The 16,476-nt window shown below is 45.9% G+C and overlaps 1 protein-coding gene across 1 annotated transcript in view; it reads left to right on the top strand.

Moving 5' to 3' along the window:
- LOC139048051 (sulfotransferase 1C2-like) overlaps positions 1 to 15,628 on the top strand; it is a 212,818-nt gene extending 197,190 nt beyond the window's left edge. The window contains exons 4-6 of the mRNA XM_070522432.1: positions 9,696 to 10,053; positions 11,110 to 11,428; positions 14,492 to 15,628. Coding sequence (XP_070378533.1) covers positions 9,696 to 10,053; positions 11,110 to 11,428; positions 14,492 to 14,815 — 1,001 coding nt within the window. The 3' untranslated portion in view covers positions 14,816 to 15,628. The remainder of the gene's footprint in view (positions 1 to 9,695; positions 10,054 to 11,109; positions 11,429 to 14,491) is intronic.
- The last annotated feature ends 848 nt before the right edge of the window (positions 15,629 to 16,476 follow it).

Here is a 16,476-nt window from a genome sequence, read left to right on the forward strand (position 1 = left end):
TATTCAGTATACGTAGATGATATACAAATAGGCTTCAAATCCTGCAACCTTACAGTATGCGAAAGACAGGTACAGCAGGGCTTGAACAAGGTTTCCAAGTGGGCAGACGAAAACGGATTTAAGGTCAACCCCCACAAAAGTGCTTGTGTTCTCTTCACAAGAAAGAGAGGCCTGGTCCTAGATCCTTGTATAGAACTGGGCGGACACCAAATTCCTGTCAGCAAAGAACACAAATTCCTTGGTGTTATTCTTGACTCTAGGCTCACTTTCATTCCTCACATAAAACATGTTAAAGAAAAATGTCTAAAAACAATGAACCTACTTAAAATCCTATCATACACAACATGGGGTAGTGACAGGAAGTGCCTGTTGAATCTTTACAGGAGCCTAGTTCGGTCGCGAATAGACTATGGAGCCGCAGTGTATCACTCTGCCGCCCCGAGCGCGCTAAAGATGTTAGACCCCGTACACCATCTGGGAATCCGTCTGGCCACTGGGGCATTTAGAACAAGCCCTGTTGAAAGTTTGTATGTTGAGTCCGATGAGTGGTCACTCCATTTTCGGAGAACTTACATCAGCTTCAACTATTTTCTGAAAGTGCGCTCTAATAAGGAACATCCGTGTTTCACAACCGTTAACGACTTGACATGTGAAACACTTTTTCATAACAGACCCTCTGTGAGACGTCCTTTCTCACTGCGTGCAAGAGAACTTAGCACGGAAATGGATGTCCCAATTCTCGACCAACGCCTAATGCCTCCAGCTAAGCTAGTACCACCCTGGGAGTGGCAGCTGATAGAATGTGACACATCCTTTGTACAGGTCACTAAACATGCGTCAGAGACACATATCAAAATGCACTTCTTGGAGCTCCAGTACAAGTACTCGTGCACAGAGTTTTATACGGACGCTTCTAAGTCGCATGCCGGGGTGTCCTACGCAGCCATTGGCCCATCCTTCTCGGAATCCGGTGTACTGCACCCTGAAACAAGCATATTTACGGCTGAGGCCTATGCACTACTGTCGGCTATGAAACATATCAGAAAATCAAATGTTCAAAAAACAATTTTATTTACAGACTCCTTAAGCGTGGTAAAAGCCTTGAAGTCACACTGTAAACACAGAAACCCCGTAATTATTGAGCTCTATTCCGTCCTCTGTAGAGCGTATATGTCTAACCAGCATGTCATTATATGCTGGGTGCCTGGACATAGGGGCATCGAGGGTAACGTTCTAGCAGACCAGATGGCCACATCAATTTCATTGCATACAGTCAGTCCTACTGCTTCGGTCCCTGTCACGGACCTGAAGCCTTTCTTAAGAAGGAAACTGCGAAACCACTGGCAACGTAAGTGGGACGTAGAAGTAAATAACAAACTGCACGTGATAAAGCCACAGTTAGGTTCTTGGCCCTCCGTAACAAAATCACGGCGAACAGATGTCCTATTCTGTCGCCTTAGAATAGGACACACATTTGGTACACACAACTTCTTACTCACTGAAAATGATCCTCCAACTTGCGGTAGATGCGGGGAGAGGCTGACCGTCCTCCATGTCCTCCTGGAGTGTCGGAAAGCCGAATCTGACAGAAAGAAACATTTTCCGTTAGCATACCGGCAGCATATTCCCCTTCATCCTGTAATGTTACTCGGCCCAGAACCGCTCTTCGACACTAACGCAGTCCTAAGTTATCTGAAAGATGTTGTGTTGCATGTTGTTAGCCCAACATGTTCGTAGCGTCTCCTCTCTTCAGAGGATGGCGCTGCGATAGTTCTTTCGTGTAGCACGTGCCTCTAGGCCCTTGTGTTTGAAGGGCTCTGGCGAGGCAACAGTGCTCCAGGCATTTTTACCATCTCATATATTTTCTATTCTGCATCATTATTTCACGATGGATTTTAGTGTTCATAGTATTCGTCATCTGTCATCGCCATAATTTTATAACAAGTTAATTTTACGCACTCTACAGCGAATATTTTTAGGCCACTTTACAGCCAAGTCACATCTTCCATAATACATCGTCAACATTACAACTTGTCATGGCGCTCTTTGGCCAAACCTGGCCCTTGCGCCACAAAAAACCACACATCATCATCAACTCGAGATGCGTTCAGTTGTCACCATCTATTCAACCGTTACGCGCATAGCTGTTGCTTTTGTTAGTTCAACCTTCTTTGTTTAGGCTGATCCTGGGACCAGGAGAAGGATGCGGCTGTTACTCAGCTGGTCTGTACTCTCATGGAACGAGTTGCGGCCGGAGGAAACGCCAATTGCGTTTAACTTTTCCCTTTTCTTCATTATTTTCTTGAGTTACGGCTCGCCGCGACCCTGGCAGGTGCCCGGAACCATATACACGTGATATGGGTTAGATAAGGTGGGAAAAAAATAATGTGAAAGAGCGTCCATCATGAAACCCTGCAATAACCCTTAAACCCATAAGCAAGATGACTGTCGCCCGTTACCTCGTCTGTTTTTCCCTAACTGTATAACACTTTTCGTGCAAAATTGGCAACTGGAAACAAAAATCGCAAGGAGTTGAGAAATTAAGCGATATACTAAGGGAGAGAGCCAAGGCAACAACCAAACTGCAAGCAAAGCGAATAATAAAAAAGTTAAGCGTTGTTTATGAGACTATTTATGGATCAACATCTTTTTATTGAAAAAGGAAGTAGAGAAAACGCCGCCGTAAGTGGAGAACAATTACTTGTTTTGAATGACGCTTCTACAGTTATCGGTCGAACCGCCTCACGTAGCCACTTCTCTGCTGTGCTTATGTGGGTGTTTTTCTAACTTTTCGCGGTGAGCGCAGTACGTCTAGAATCGCAGAGTCCTGCGCTCTACGCGGTTGTATGGGACTGGCGGCCGCACAGCGTTACGCAATTCGCGGAACTGTCAAAACTGATCTACAAGGCGAAAATAACTGATATTCGAAACTATAACATGAGAAACACTGAAGAAGCCGTAAAAAATGAACGCAGCCTGAAATCAGTAAAAAGGAAACCTGGAATAGGACAAACCATGATGTATGCACTAAAAGATAAAAAGGGGAATCATCAGCAATCTCGAAGATATAGTAAAAGCAGCGGAAAAATTCTAAGCTGACCTGTATACAGTACCAAGAGGAGTCACGATACCTCACTTAGAAACAGTAGTGAACAGGATACAGAAACTCCTATTTGACAGAAACCACATTTGACAGCTTCTCCAGAGTATAAACACCTGGCATTTCCATAGCATAGCGAATCTTGTTACACAAAGATGCTTGAGGTCTGCCTCACCAAATTACGCCGCCGCATTCCCTCCATAAATTTCTATTTACACAGGTCGGGTTTGGTTCCCTCTCCCCTCTGTTCTTTTTGTGAGGAGGAGGAGACGATACAGCACTTTTTTCTATCTTGCCGCCGCTTTGCTGCGTAAAGAAAAAGATAGTTGGAGATACCTTTTCGAAGAATTGGCCTGGAGTTGAAAGAACCTGCAATTCTTTCGTTCGGGGCGTCCACTTAGGGATTCAGCCACAGGGATGCATGATTCGCTGTCCAAACATTCCTTACAGAATCTAAACGAATGCCCTGCTAAATTCTATTTTTTTATTACTTTTAAATTAATTATTCCTCATTCAACAGCACCTTCCTGATTTTATTTTAGCCGGTAATTCAACCCTATTCAATGATATTCGCATATATATTAGGAAATTTATGCTCTATATTATTTTGGAATAATCCACCCATTTCTTGGCCAATCCCCCATCGTGGGTAGGGGCCACACGTGCCACAGGCTACAACAACAACAAAGGAACAAGAGATCAGGATCGCCAGTCGGCCACTAGAGACTGTGAAGGAGCACGTTTACCTAGGTCAATTAATCACAGGCAACCCTGATCATGAGAAGGAAATTCACAGAAGAATAAAAATAGGTTGGATCGCATACGGCAGACATTGCCAGCTCCTGACTGGAAGCTTACCATCATTATTGCAAAATAAGGTGTGCAATCAGTGCATTTTGCCAGTACTGACATATGGGGCAGAGACTTGAGAGCAAGCCGTTGGACCATTAGGATTACAGAATGGTTACCAAGAGAAGGAAAAGGCAATCGAGGACGACAAAAGACTAGACGGACTGATGAAATTAGGAAATTCGCGGGCGCTAGTTGGAATCGGTTGGCGCAGGACAGGGGTAATTGGAGATCGCAATGCAGGGAGAGGCCTTCATCCTGCAGTGGACATAAAACTTGATGATGATAATGATGATGATGATGATGGAGGTAGTGGGCCCCCCCCCCGAAAAAAAATCCTGGGTACGTGCCTGCCCCTCTCCAATCTTCGCCTTTCTCTCTCACTTTTAATATTTCCTGTATTCTCCACTCTTCTGCATGACTTCCAATTTTCTAGGCAGGGAGAGCTAACCTTGTGTGAGAAGCCAACCTAGGTCATGTCATATTCCGCTATAGTGGTAATGTATAGCTTGCGGTGTCAGGGCCTGTTTCACAGGTGCTACAGCGTCCCCTTGTAGGGCTTCACGGTGGGTGGCTGGCGTTAGTGCGGAAAAATACGCACTTATGGCTATTCACTTCCCTGACTACCTGATCGCTCCCTGAAGAGGAGGCGCACCGATGAGGTCTTCGATTTTTTTTTGGTTGCAAAAAAGCATCTTTGCCCTGTTTCCATGCCATTCACTAAAAAACCAGACTAACCACTGAGAAAAATCTCACCATTCTTTGTTTCAGTCTCTTAACGAAATATTTGGCGCAAGTTATAAAGCATCCAAAATGGCAAGCGGTGATCTACTCTTGGAGCTGTGCAACCAGAAACAGTGTGAAAAGCTGCCCAATGTAGTGTCATTTAGGGATTCCCAAGTTACAGTAACACCGCACCGTACTATGAATACAAGCCGTAGCGTTTTCTCAGGTGATCTGTTGGAGCTGACTGAAGCTGAACTCCTAAAGGGCGTCAGTTAGCAGAATGTTATCAACGTTAAACGAATTAAGATGAGGCATGATAGCAAGGAAATCCAGGCCAGGCACCTGATACTTTTGGCTCAAGTGTTCTGCCCGAATCCATCGAGGCCGGGTCCATCAAGCTTCGTATCAAATGATACGTACCAAATTCCATCCGATGTTACAAATACCAGCGTTTCGGCCTCAGTTCACACAGCTGCCGAGGTCGCCATCATCATCATCATCAGCCTGGTTACGCCCACTGCAGGGCAAAGGCCTCTCCCTTACTTCTCCAACAATCCCGGTCATGTACTAATTGTGGCCATGTCGTCCCTGCAAACTTCTTAATCTCATCCGCCCACCTAACTTTCTGCCGCCCCCTGCTACGCTTCCCTTCCCTTGGAATCCAGTCCGTAACTCTTAATGACCATCGGTTATCTTCCCTACTCATTACATGTCCTGCCCATGCCCATTTCTTTTTCTCGATTTCAACTAAGTTATCATTAACTCGCGTTTGTTCCCTCACCCAATCTGCTCTTTTCTTATCCCTTAACGTTACACCTATCATTCTTTGTTCCATAGCTCGTTGAGTCGTCCTCAATTTAAGAAGAACCCTTTTCGTAAGCCTCCAGGTTTCTGCCCCGTACGTGAGTACTGGTCAGACACAGCTTTTATACACTTTTCACTTGAGGGATAATGGCAACCTGCTGTTCATGATCCGAGAATGTCTGCCAAACGCACCCCAGCCCATTCTTATTCTTCAGATTATTTCCGTCTCATGACCCGGATCCGTCGTCACTACCTGCCCTAAGTAGATGTATTCCCTTACCACTTCCAGTGCCTCGCTACCTGTTGTAAATTGCTGTTCTCTTCCGAGACTGTTAAACATTACTTTAGTTTTCTGCCGATTAATTTTTAGACCCACCCTTCTGCTTTGCCGCACCAGGTCAGTGAGCATGCATTGCAATTGGTCCCGTTAGTTACTAAGCGAGGCAATATCAGCGAATCGCAAGTTACTAAGGTATTCTCCATTAACTTTTATCCCCAATTCTTCCCAATACAGGTCTCTGAATACCTCCTGTAAACACGCTGTGAAAAGCATTGTAGAGATCGTATCTCCCTGCCTGAAGCCTTTCTTTATTGGGATTTTGTTGCTTTCTTTATGGAGGACTATGGTCGCTGTGGAGCCGCTATTGATATCGTTCAATATTTTTACATACGGCTCGTCTACACCCTGATTCCATAATGCCTCCATGACTGCTGAGGTTTCGACTGAATCAAACGCTTTCTCGAGGTCGCCAAACTTGTGCCAAATGCATTGCTCATGAGCACACGTGTGAATCTTGTGAAAACTTTCTCCACTCTGTGAAATGTGATAGGGAGCGCGCCACATACTCGCAGTCGTACGCATCCTGGAAAAACGAAAAGGAAAGAGTAACAAAGTAAAGGAAAATATTTCTTTCAAGGAAGCGCGGAGGCGTTTATCATACCTGCTCAAGAACAGCTTTGCCGATGTGCTCAACGTTCATGCCCATGCAGCCGAAGCGCACAATCTCGGCGGCTTCAGTAATCTTCCGCGTGATTTTGCTCCGATCTTTGCGTTCCATACTACGATTATCGAACAGTGGTCGGCAATGTTTGTGCACATGCTCAAGAACTTTCCTGGGCAGAAAAAAATTAGCACTTGCAATGTGCATCTTTTATCTTTTTTTGAAGCTGTGTACGATAGAATCAATATAAGGTACTACCATTATTCTGTAACGTCTGCTCGGGCAGCATTGCTCCTTGCAATATAGTATTTGGCTAATTGGAGTTTCCTTACGTAATGAGAGTGCCACTATTTGGACTTCGGCGATCTCCATTGGCAGCTGCAGGGAGTACTCTAGTGCCCAGAAAGTTGAAGTTACGTAAGACTCTGTAAACATGTAATTGCCCCAATCGACACAATGATAAACTTTGGCAACATTAAGTGCTTTTTTGAATAGTTAATTAATTACATGAGTTTTTAAAATTATTTTAGCCACGCGAACGCCAGTGCTTTATCAGCGCCATAAAAAAAACTATCGTGACGCCGTTATCAATTAGTGTATTCGTGTGCTCCGCTGTTACCGCTCTGTTTTCAGGTGTGTGATCGTGCCGTACTTTTCATCGAGTTCTTTATTTAAAGCATTTTTGACACCATGGTGAGTGCTTGACGCGTTCAGCCTTGTCATTCATCGAGAAGCGGTAGTCTGCTCCTGAACAAACAAGCAAACCGAGCCCATGAGCTAATCGCGAATACGCGTGTTTGAAGCGATAGCACAGTTCCGAAAAGATCTCGCATACGATAACGCCTTTCTGTCAGCCGTGCCCAGACAAAAAAAAAAGAAAGCTACGTGTACCAAAACAAAACTGCGATGCTGCCAGCATCGCTGTCATCACCGCTAAGTTTGACAGTTACTGGCTTCTGAGGTAAGAACAAAAACAATTCTTCGCTTACCTTATAAAGTTTTGGGGTTTTCTAAAAATCTTGCTGCGGAACGTTTTAAGGGTGAATAAGCCGATATTGTATGCAAAGACTCATCGCCACCTAATTACTCCTCCGAGACGTATTTCGAAAACTTGCAAAGTGCCACTGGCCGAAATAGTGACAACTTTCGATGATTTCATGTAATCCATTCTCAGAAAAAAACAAAATGTAGTGAAAGTGACTTCACGTTTTCTCGTTGTGAAAACACTGAATGATGTTTTTGGTCTCGGTTACAAATTCTCCGAGTTGTCAAGCAGCGATATCTTTCTGAACTCCGCGATTCAAAGCAAAATGAAAAGGTTTTATTTTATTTTTGTTATTTATACAAGTGCCTGCAGCACCACAAGGCAAATAATGCAGGGGGGAGGGAGGCAATTGAAGAAAAATGAACATGTGAGAAAAACTTAAAACAGCTAAGCACAGGTGGTAAAAGTAACAAAATACGTAACATCGATGAGTCATCTCGACGGCAAAACGGTCTTCAGTGAACTGCGGTGCAAAATTGCAACACAGAAATGGAAAGGGTACACTATCCCATGTACCTGTTCGTGTGTGTTTCGTGGACATACTAGTGAGTGTCCCCTGTCACCCACCGTACAACGAATACCATTCGTGGTCTCATTTCTGATGATATGATGGAGCTTACGGAGAGCGAACGTTTGGTGAGATAGAGTGATCACAATGTAATAAATGTGAAAGAATTAAGATGAGGCATGATGGTAAAGAGATTCAAACCAAGCATCTAATTCTAACATTCGGCTCAAGCGGGCTTCCCGAGATTGTCGAGACAGGCTATGTAAAGATCCGAGTCGGGCGTTATATTCCGAATCCCCACTGCTCCTTCAAATTCCAGAGGTTTGGCCACAGTTCTCAGAACTGCCAAGGCCGACTGACTTGTGGAAAATGTGCCCATGAACATCTGTGCGGGTTTGCGAGAATGCTCCACATTTTATGAATTGTGATGGTGAGCGTGCCGCGTACTCGCGGTCCTACCTTTCATGGAAGAAGGAGAAAGACAACAATTAAGGTAAAGAGAATATATAATTCAAGGAGGCACGAAGGCGGGTATCTAAGCTGCCGAAGATTAGCTTTGCCGCTGAAGTGTCGCGTGAGGGGGCGGCGTCACAACGGCCCCCGGCGGCTCGTGAGCCACGCATCGTGAGCCAGCGGTGACGCCATCGGCCCCCTCGACAACGGCGGCTAGCGCACCTCCGCCATCCCAGAAAGAGAGCCATCAACCTATGGGCTGGTGGCCTCAAGGGTCTCGTCCCTTGAGAAGGTACCCTCTCATCAAACAAACCGCTCACAGAAACGGGTGTCCAATGCCTCGGGAGAGGTGGTGGACACAACACCCATACAGACGGCGCCCTTAGCGCCGAAAAACCGGCGGAAATCTTATTAACCCCGGGAGTATTAGTCACTGGTTTATTGAACGGTTGCGTTCACCCCAAAAAGATCACGTTCTCATGACGCCTGCGGCAGGAAGGATGTTCCACATCCGCCGCCAAGGCCTGGGAGTGGTAGCGCTGGCTAATACTTCCAGGGTTTTACTAGGAAACATAAATACCCAAGAAAGTGGATGGGGAAACGGCGCCGCGGTAGCTCAATTGGTAGAACATCGCACGCGAAATGCGAAGCTTGTGGTGTCGTTCGCCACCTGCGGCCGGTTAGTCTTTCATCCTCTTTCATTTTCCATAAATTTATTGTTTTTTATTTAATTTATTACGCACGAGTAATTTCCCCGATGTTGTCCTTGGTGTCAGTGTTTGTTGGCTTCTATATTATAATACATATATAATATATTATTATATTATTATTATTATAATATGTTATATATATTATATATTATAATATATATTATTATTATTATATATTATTATATATTATATATAGATATGACATATCTATATATAATGACCGCATAAAGTCAACAGACAATGCAGCCAAGGAACGCACAGTGGGAATAGCTGTGGTTTAAATTAGAATGCAGCAAATAATTAAGAAAAGTATAATGAAAGTGGACGATAAGATAACCTATCGCCCGCGGGAGCCGAACCCACAATCTCATACCGGCGACAAATTTCTCAGTGTGCAGTTTTGGGTAGTTCAGGCGTTCTACGAAGTGCCCGGTAACCATATCCCACTTCACGAGTACTCACATTTTCTGTGATAATTTAGCGGATCTTCTAACGGCCGTATTGCCGGTGTTGCTGACCGAAATTCAACGCCCAAGTGTGCTCAACGCTTCTGATTCAGGCCCCACGAGCATGGAGACCAACGGCAATGCCAGTGCAACGGCGCCGGCTAGCACACAGATTCAGGTGGTGGAGGGCATTCCCATCTCCGGCTTCTACGACGAATCAGTCTTACGCGCCGCGCTGCGCTACGAGCCTGGCGATGACGAGGTGTACGTGGCCGCCTACCCAAAGTCCGGCACCACGTGGGTGCACTTCTTGGCCAGGCGAGTGCTGCACCAGGGGCGCGAGAGCCCGGCGGAAAGCGCGGTGCAGTGCATGCTGAGCTCGATCATTGGCTACACCGGAAGCGACACTCCCAACGCAGTGATCAAGACGCACCTGCCTTTTGGCAAGACGCCCTTTTCGGAGAAGGCCAGGTAAGGATGCGGAATAGTGGCCTCCAAGATCTCACTGGCGGCGCTGGGATCTCTGTGGCCACAGTGGAATGCTACTCGCGTCTCGTTCAGCCGCATCCTTTGAAGCGCAGCTAGATGACAGAGCGCTGCTGCGAAGGCTTCAAGGAAGCCTGCGTTCCTGCTGATTCGCAATCGCACATTTATGCCCATGCGCCAGCGCCCAGAAGCCGCATGTACATGGGAAATACTCAATTCCTTCGCAGTGTCTATTCTCGCCGCGACAGCGTTTGTGGGCTCGAAAGGCTATGTCTAGGTAGGACGCCTGTCGTAATCAAAATATACAATAGCATGCTTACTTGCTAGACCTCTTCTAGCGACCCCGTCATTGCATGTAGGGCTGTAAGACGCATACAGAAAAAAAGGCGACACCTCTATCCTGAGCCCCTGCCCATGTTTGAAATGCGAACACCCAAATCTAAAAAGGGGCAAAGTAAATTTATTAGCACGCCTAGCTTCAGGCCCGTACAAGGACGCTATTTTTAGTGTTATTCGTCAACCACGTTGGTGCTTCAGGCTCCCGCTAGTGCATGGAAGGTGCCTGTATAGAAAGCGAGTGAAAACAAAGAACTCAACCCCTGTAGGCCATAGCTTAGGTCTTTAACGCAGCAGCTATCGCTGTGCTCGTTCTGCGGGCATAGGAAGACTGCTAATTTTGTGTGCCCAGGGGCGCGCGCGTTAATGATGAGTAGGATTTATATGGTGCAGCAGCCAATTTGAATGTAGTGTGCCAAGCACAAGGATCATAAAGTGTTAGGAGAGCCGTTGTAAAGGGCCGCTTTCAGCACGGGATTGTTACATTCAATGAAGACGCGCACGTAGCCACAAAATCGCTTCAGGATTAAGTGACGTTAGCGATGCAACCAGTAGAATGAAATTTGTAAGAGCCGTTGTAAAGGGCCGCTTTCAGCACGAGATTGTTACATTCAGTGCAGACGCGCACGTAGCCACAAAATCGCTTCAGGAGTAAGTGACGTTAGCGACGCAACCAGTAGAATGAAATTTGTGTTGTCCTTCCAGGTACATTTACGTGCTTCGGAACCCCTACGACTGCTGTGTGTCGTACTACCACCAGCGAATGAGGCTTGCACACGCGCCGGCAATCAGCTTCGACAAGTTTTTAGACGAGTTCATCGAGGGCGACGTGCCCTTTGGTGACTACTTCGATCATCTAGCTGCCTGGTTTCCTCAGACGTCGAGGCCCAACGTTATCTGCGTGCCCTACGAGCAACTGAAGACGGACGTTCGGTCAGGAATCCTGCGTATAGCCGACTTCCTTGGTACAGAGTACGGGAATGCTTTGCGCAACGATGACGAAGCACTGGAAGAAATTATTCAGGTATGAGGCAATACCAGATTTTCCCTGGAAGGTTTTACGACAATAGCGCTTTCCTGCAAATGCTGTGCTCCGGTCTTGGTAGTCGAGGATAGCCTTTGATCCGGGGACCGTCTTTAAATGCATGCGCTGGTGAGGACCTCTACCCCTCTCGTGATCGCGCCTGCGCAAGACCCTGTTAATAGGGGAGAGCATTTAGAAGCCAAGTTCCTGGGAAAAGACGATAGCGTACTGACAGATTCTTCTGTTTATTGAGATCTTGGCACCTTTAGGTGGCATCGGCTTTATTGATTTGGAGATTGATTATGAATCCTAAATGTTGGCAACAAGCACAATATGTCGCCTAATTCCCGCATCGTTAAATTAAATTATTTAAATGAATAAAGCACGGTGATTCGCGAAGTGAAACATTTCAGCCTTTGCTCAGTTAGCAGCGATACGTGAGGCAGCCACATGAAATAAAAAAAATAATAATTAATGGCAACAAATGTAAGATCTAACATTCGAGTCAGGCGCATAGACTGTAGAACCGGTCACAGATATTTCACACACTTACAGTTAGTAGTTTAAAGCAAAATATCAAGTGCGATCAACGTTCATTAGTTTTGAAAGACCACTGGAAAAACAACATATATGTTCATATACAATCTATGTTTATCTTAGAAACTTCTAGGCAATCGTATAAAAGATTGATTCACCTAAAGAGCTCCATTACAAAATACATACATCATCCAATCTGACACGCAGTACAGTAATCTTGCGTTCGGAGGTGATGCTTGTTATGCCAAGACGCACGATAAACACATGTGTCGTATCTTATTGTATGTGAAAGGGAAAGTCAATTTCTTTGGGAGTAGAGAGCAAGAGCGCTGCCCTTATCAGATTTCACGTGTCATTTATTTGCTGACGGACTATGCAAAATCGCGTTTATCTTAACTTCAGACCAGACTTCGTTCAATGCTAAATTAAAATAATGTATTCTCAAATTTGAAAGTCACATATCTCGATTACAGTGGTGCATTGGCCGTGTTAGTACATAACGAAAAAGCGGCAGCGCAATAAAGGCACGGACGGAGACAAGACGACTCGCCCTTGTCGTCCTGTCTTCGTCCGTATCCAGTAGCTAAGCAGAGATCCGTGTTCTGTAACAATGTATTTCATTTTTATTCTTTCTACCCGTTCTAAATGACTCCTACTATGGCGCGTCAAACTTTTCACGGTGGTGGGCTACTCGGCGTGACAGATGAAAAGAAAATAATTTCAAAATAAACGTATTCTGTAAAACTGTGGTCCGTGACACCTGAGCGGACTAAAAACTATAGCTATATTGTCTGATCACTCACAGTTTCGGTCGCCGCCTGCTACCCGCGTCCCCTCTACACCCACTCCCCGTCCCCCGAGAGATTGCAGCTCTAGAAGCAACGCGCACTCATCTCTCCTCTGAGTCGTAGCCGTCAAGAAGAGCGTCGACATAACTTATGCGACATCACACAGTGCGCGAAGGCATCATACCACCTAGGGCGTGCTGACGTATCCCTATGAGGCGGCGTTAAAGCTACAATACACGGTTCATGCTTATTTTCTCACTCGTGAAAAATGAAGTCACTCAGCGTCACCACGGTCCAGTCACCAGTAACTTAACTTGGCATTGTTACACATTCCGGGTGTACGTGCATTTTAGTGGGTGAAGGTAACCCGCGCGCAGCTGCCGCTGTATAGGTGACTCAGCTGGCCAAAGGCACTTGAACGCACGTGACCAGATAGGCACGCGAACGAAATTCTGAGTGAGTTCGACGAAATTAGGTTTAGGCTTACACATTTCTATCGCTTTAAATTAGACACAAGACTTGGAAGAATACAGATGTACAGAACACGGAGAGACAGGGAACGCGATGAAGGCGCATAGAAAAAGCGCCCGCCTTGTGTTTTTCATATTGCGTACGTGTCAGATCATCAGCGCTGTAAATATGCAAAAATATTTAAACAAGCCTAAGGACGCTGTTACGCAAAGCTATTCCAAACTTTTCTATTGAAATTCTGCAATCAGCCCTCCGCGATTGGTGAAGAATTGTTTTGGACCACCCCCATTTCGCCTGTCCGTCACGCGACGTCACGAAAGCCGAGGTGGCTCTCAATCTGATATGACGTGTACACACTGATTATGCATTATTCTACCAAACAAACAAAAAAATATTTCTGATTCGGTGCCTTTTCGCGATTAACCCTCTGCTATTGGTCAAAAGGTTTCAGGTTGCACCTACATCACCTGTCTATCACTCGACGTCACAAAACCGCGAAAACTCATTGCGTCAAAGTGACGTGTACGCGTTAAAGATCCATTATTATGCCGAACAAAACAGGATTTTTTTCTCAGTAGCCGGGGGCTGCCCCGTTGAGAAAGGAATAGAAGATGGCTGCCGCCGGTGGCTCAGGAACTGGCTACTCGTACGAGCCAGAGAGCGTGGCTGTATTTGCGTATTACAAAACTTTTTGCGTGGCCGTATAACGGTATCGAGCCTTATCGGCACGTGTACGACATCAATCTGGCAACTCTTCTTTGCTAATAATGCGTTTTAGCGGCATTTTTAACTGCCCTTTGCAAGCCGCCGTGATTTTAGACAAGCCACCACAACCTAAGTAATGGAAAGCGGACCAACGACAGTCGCCGGCAGCACCCTCTTCGTCGTTTTATATATTTTCAGTGCGCTGGCTCGGCCCCATGAAAACCCTCTCCACTTGAGCTTAATCGTCGCCTCTTGTCAGTCAATTAGATAAGAAAAACCGCTCAATACAGGCAATTTTATTCCTTTTGAAAGCAAACAAAACTGACCTCCTATAAACGAGGAAGGCGTTGTTCAGGCGTTGTTCAGGCAACGCTGCAGGTCACCGCCCGATGCTTGCATCGAAGTTTACGTAAATTTGACATCAGGAGATTGGAATAAAAACATGTTGAAATAGTTTTACGTTATAGAGGCCTAGGTTTCTTTATGCAAAGGAAAATAGAAAAAAAAACATCAGCCATTCTCTTTATTGTGCCGCCTTTCTCTGCTTTTTTTCACATTTCAGACAACGTCTCCAAATGCCATGCGAAAGCATTACACAGAAGCAAAAGCAGCAGTACTTTCCTCCTCAAATGATAAAAAGAAAGCGGAAGTAGCGGCGGCATTTGTATCAAGGGGCCTTCAAAAACCAGCGGCTGGTGCGAGCTCCGAGGAGAAGGCAAATCTATTCAAGCTGGTCCGAAAAGCGACCGTTGGTGACTGGAGAAACCACTTTTCCGCGGCTCAAGCGGAGCGCATGAAATCCAACATGGAGTCCAAGATGGCTTCCAAGATGGCCGAGCATCGAGACGCTGTGCTGGCTTTGTGGAAGGATCTCTCCCTGCCGTAGCTGATGGTAGAATCGGCATGCCTTCTCTAGAAACGCGTGCTTACGACTTGCCGCCGGACCCCTTGTCGTCGGCCCCTATGCTTGCTATACATAATCTATCGCATTCTCACATTATAGCCTAGTCTGCTTTTTTGCGACATTCAGTGTTTGCATCCTCAAGGGCATGTTTAAGGGTGGAATCAGGATGACGGTGACGGACATTGTTGTTACAGCAAGAGAGGTCGGTGTTACAAAATCAGAAGCGCAGAGTTTCATCGAGATCTCACTCCACACGCTGCGCTGCCGCGTGGAACTCACGCCCTGTTTAGTCGGGTTCAAATAAAAATTACTTCCTAGTAAACAAGTGCCGTTTTAAGATCTATTACTTTCAGGGGGGATAAGAACATCGCGAAGTTGTGACACTTCTTCCCGCGCGCTCGGTTGTCTGATGTGCTTCTATATCGGGCCGTGCCACGACTAGTAACGTAGCAGATAGTTCAAAGCCGAAATGTCACTAGGTTCCGCTGGCGCGCGAGCACTTTTTGCACCTTCTTGTGGCGACATATAGAGAGTTTCACTGAGGGTTTCATTGAGGTCGCCATATTTTAGTACAGCTGGCACGGTGAAATAGTTGCGCGTTATATGTAGATCGTATAGACTTGTGTCAGGGCCGCAGCCCCAGCTTGGCAGCCCGAAATTCGCAAAAATGTCTAGCGGAGAAGCAATCGCGTTCGACGCCTCGATGCCGAGCGCGCGCATCTGCGAATTTACGCGCGCTGCGTACTTCCGCGGCCCGCTATTGAATGGCCAGAGCTACGCATTGACCTCTTATGCATTGGTACATTCGGGGTGTGCACAATTTCGAACAAAAGTTTTGGTCCCGTGTAAGGGCTGCACCTCATCAGGATTGAGAACGAAAAAGGACCTTAAACGATTCTATGCGCTAGATCTCTTTATAAACCGCTACATATTAAAAGCTGTGTTTAGGGCTAAGGTATAGCCTACGTTACATCGTTTGCGTGGGGAACATACCTCATGGGAAAAGATACCGAAACTGGCGGCATAGTGACATTCTAAACCGCATTTGAGACTTGCTACTATATAGTTTCAAGGGTTTCGAGCATAAATGCCTGATTAAAATCGAAAAGTAGCAAGAAGAAAAAGAAACTTCGAACTCATCACGCCAACACGCTTTAGGCTTCAAGGCTCGTATTCACGAAGCCTTACACACCTAAGAGCGCATCCTCATTGGCCACCATTAACCCGCCGCTGTTCTTAGTGGCTTTGGTGTTGCGCTGCTAAGCACGAGGTCGCGAGATGAAATCCCCGCTACGGTGGGGCAGCATATCTGTGGGGGTGAAATGCAATAAGACCCGTGTGCTTAAACTTAGGTGCACAGTAAAGAACCCCAGGTGGTCAAAATTATTCTAGAGTCCCCCACTATGGCGTGCCTCTTAATCAGATCGTGGTTTTGGCACCGAAATCCCCATAATTTTAATATTGGCCATTATTTCCACCACTGCCATTTACGATTGCGGTTGCTAAAATAACCAGACGATCGCCGTTAATTAAGGATTCACTTAAGAGAAGTTAATTGCCGTACCAGGGACCTTACTGGCAAGCATAAAAGAAACTTATTAAGCGAGGACTGCTCGTAAAATCAGATGCTGGTCTACAGAGAT

The sequence above is a fragment of the Dermacentor albipictus genome, chromosome 7, assembly GCF_038994185.2.
Source record: "Dermacentor albipictus isolate Rhodes 1998 colony chromosome 7, USDA_Dalb.pri_finalv2, whole genome shotgun sequence".
In the NCBI taxonomy this organism is placed as follows: Eukaryota; Metazoa; Arthropoda; class Arachnida; order Ixodida; family Ixodidae; genus Dermacentor; species Dermacentor albipictus.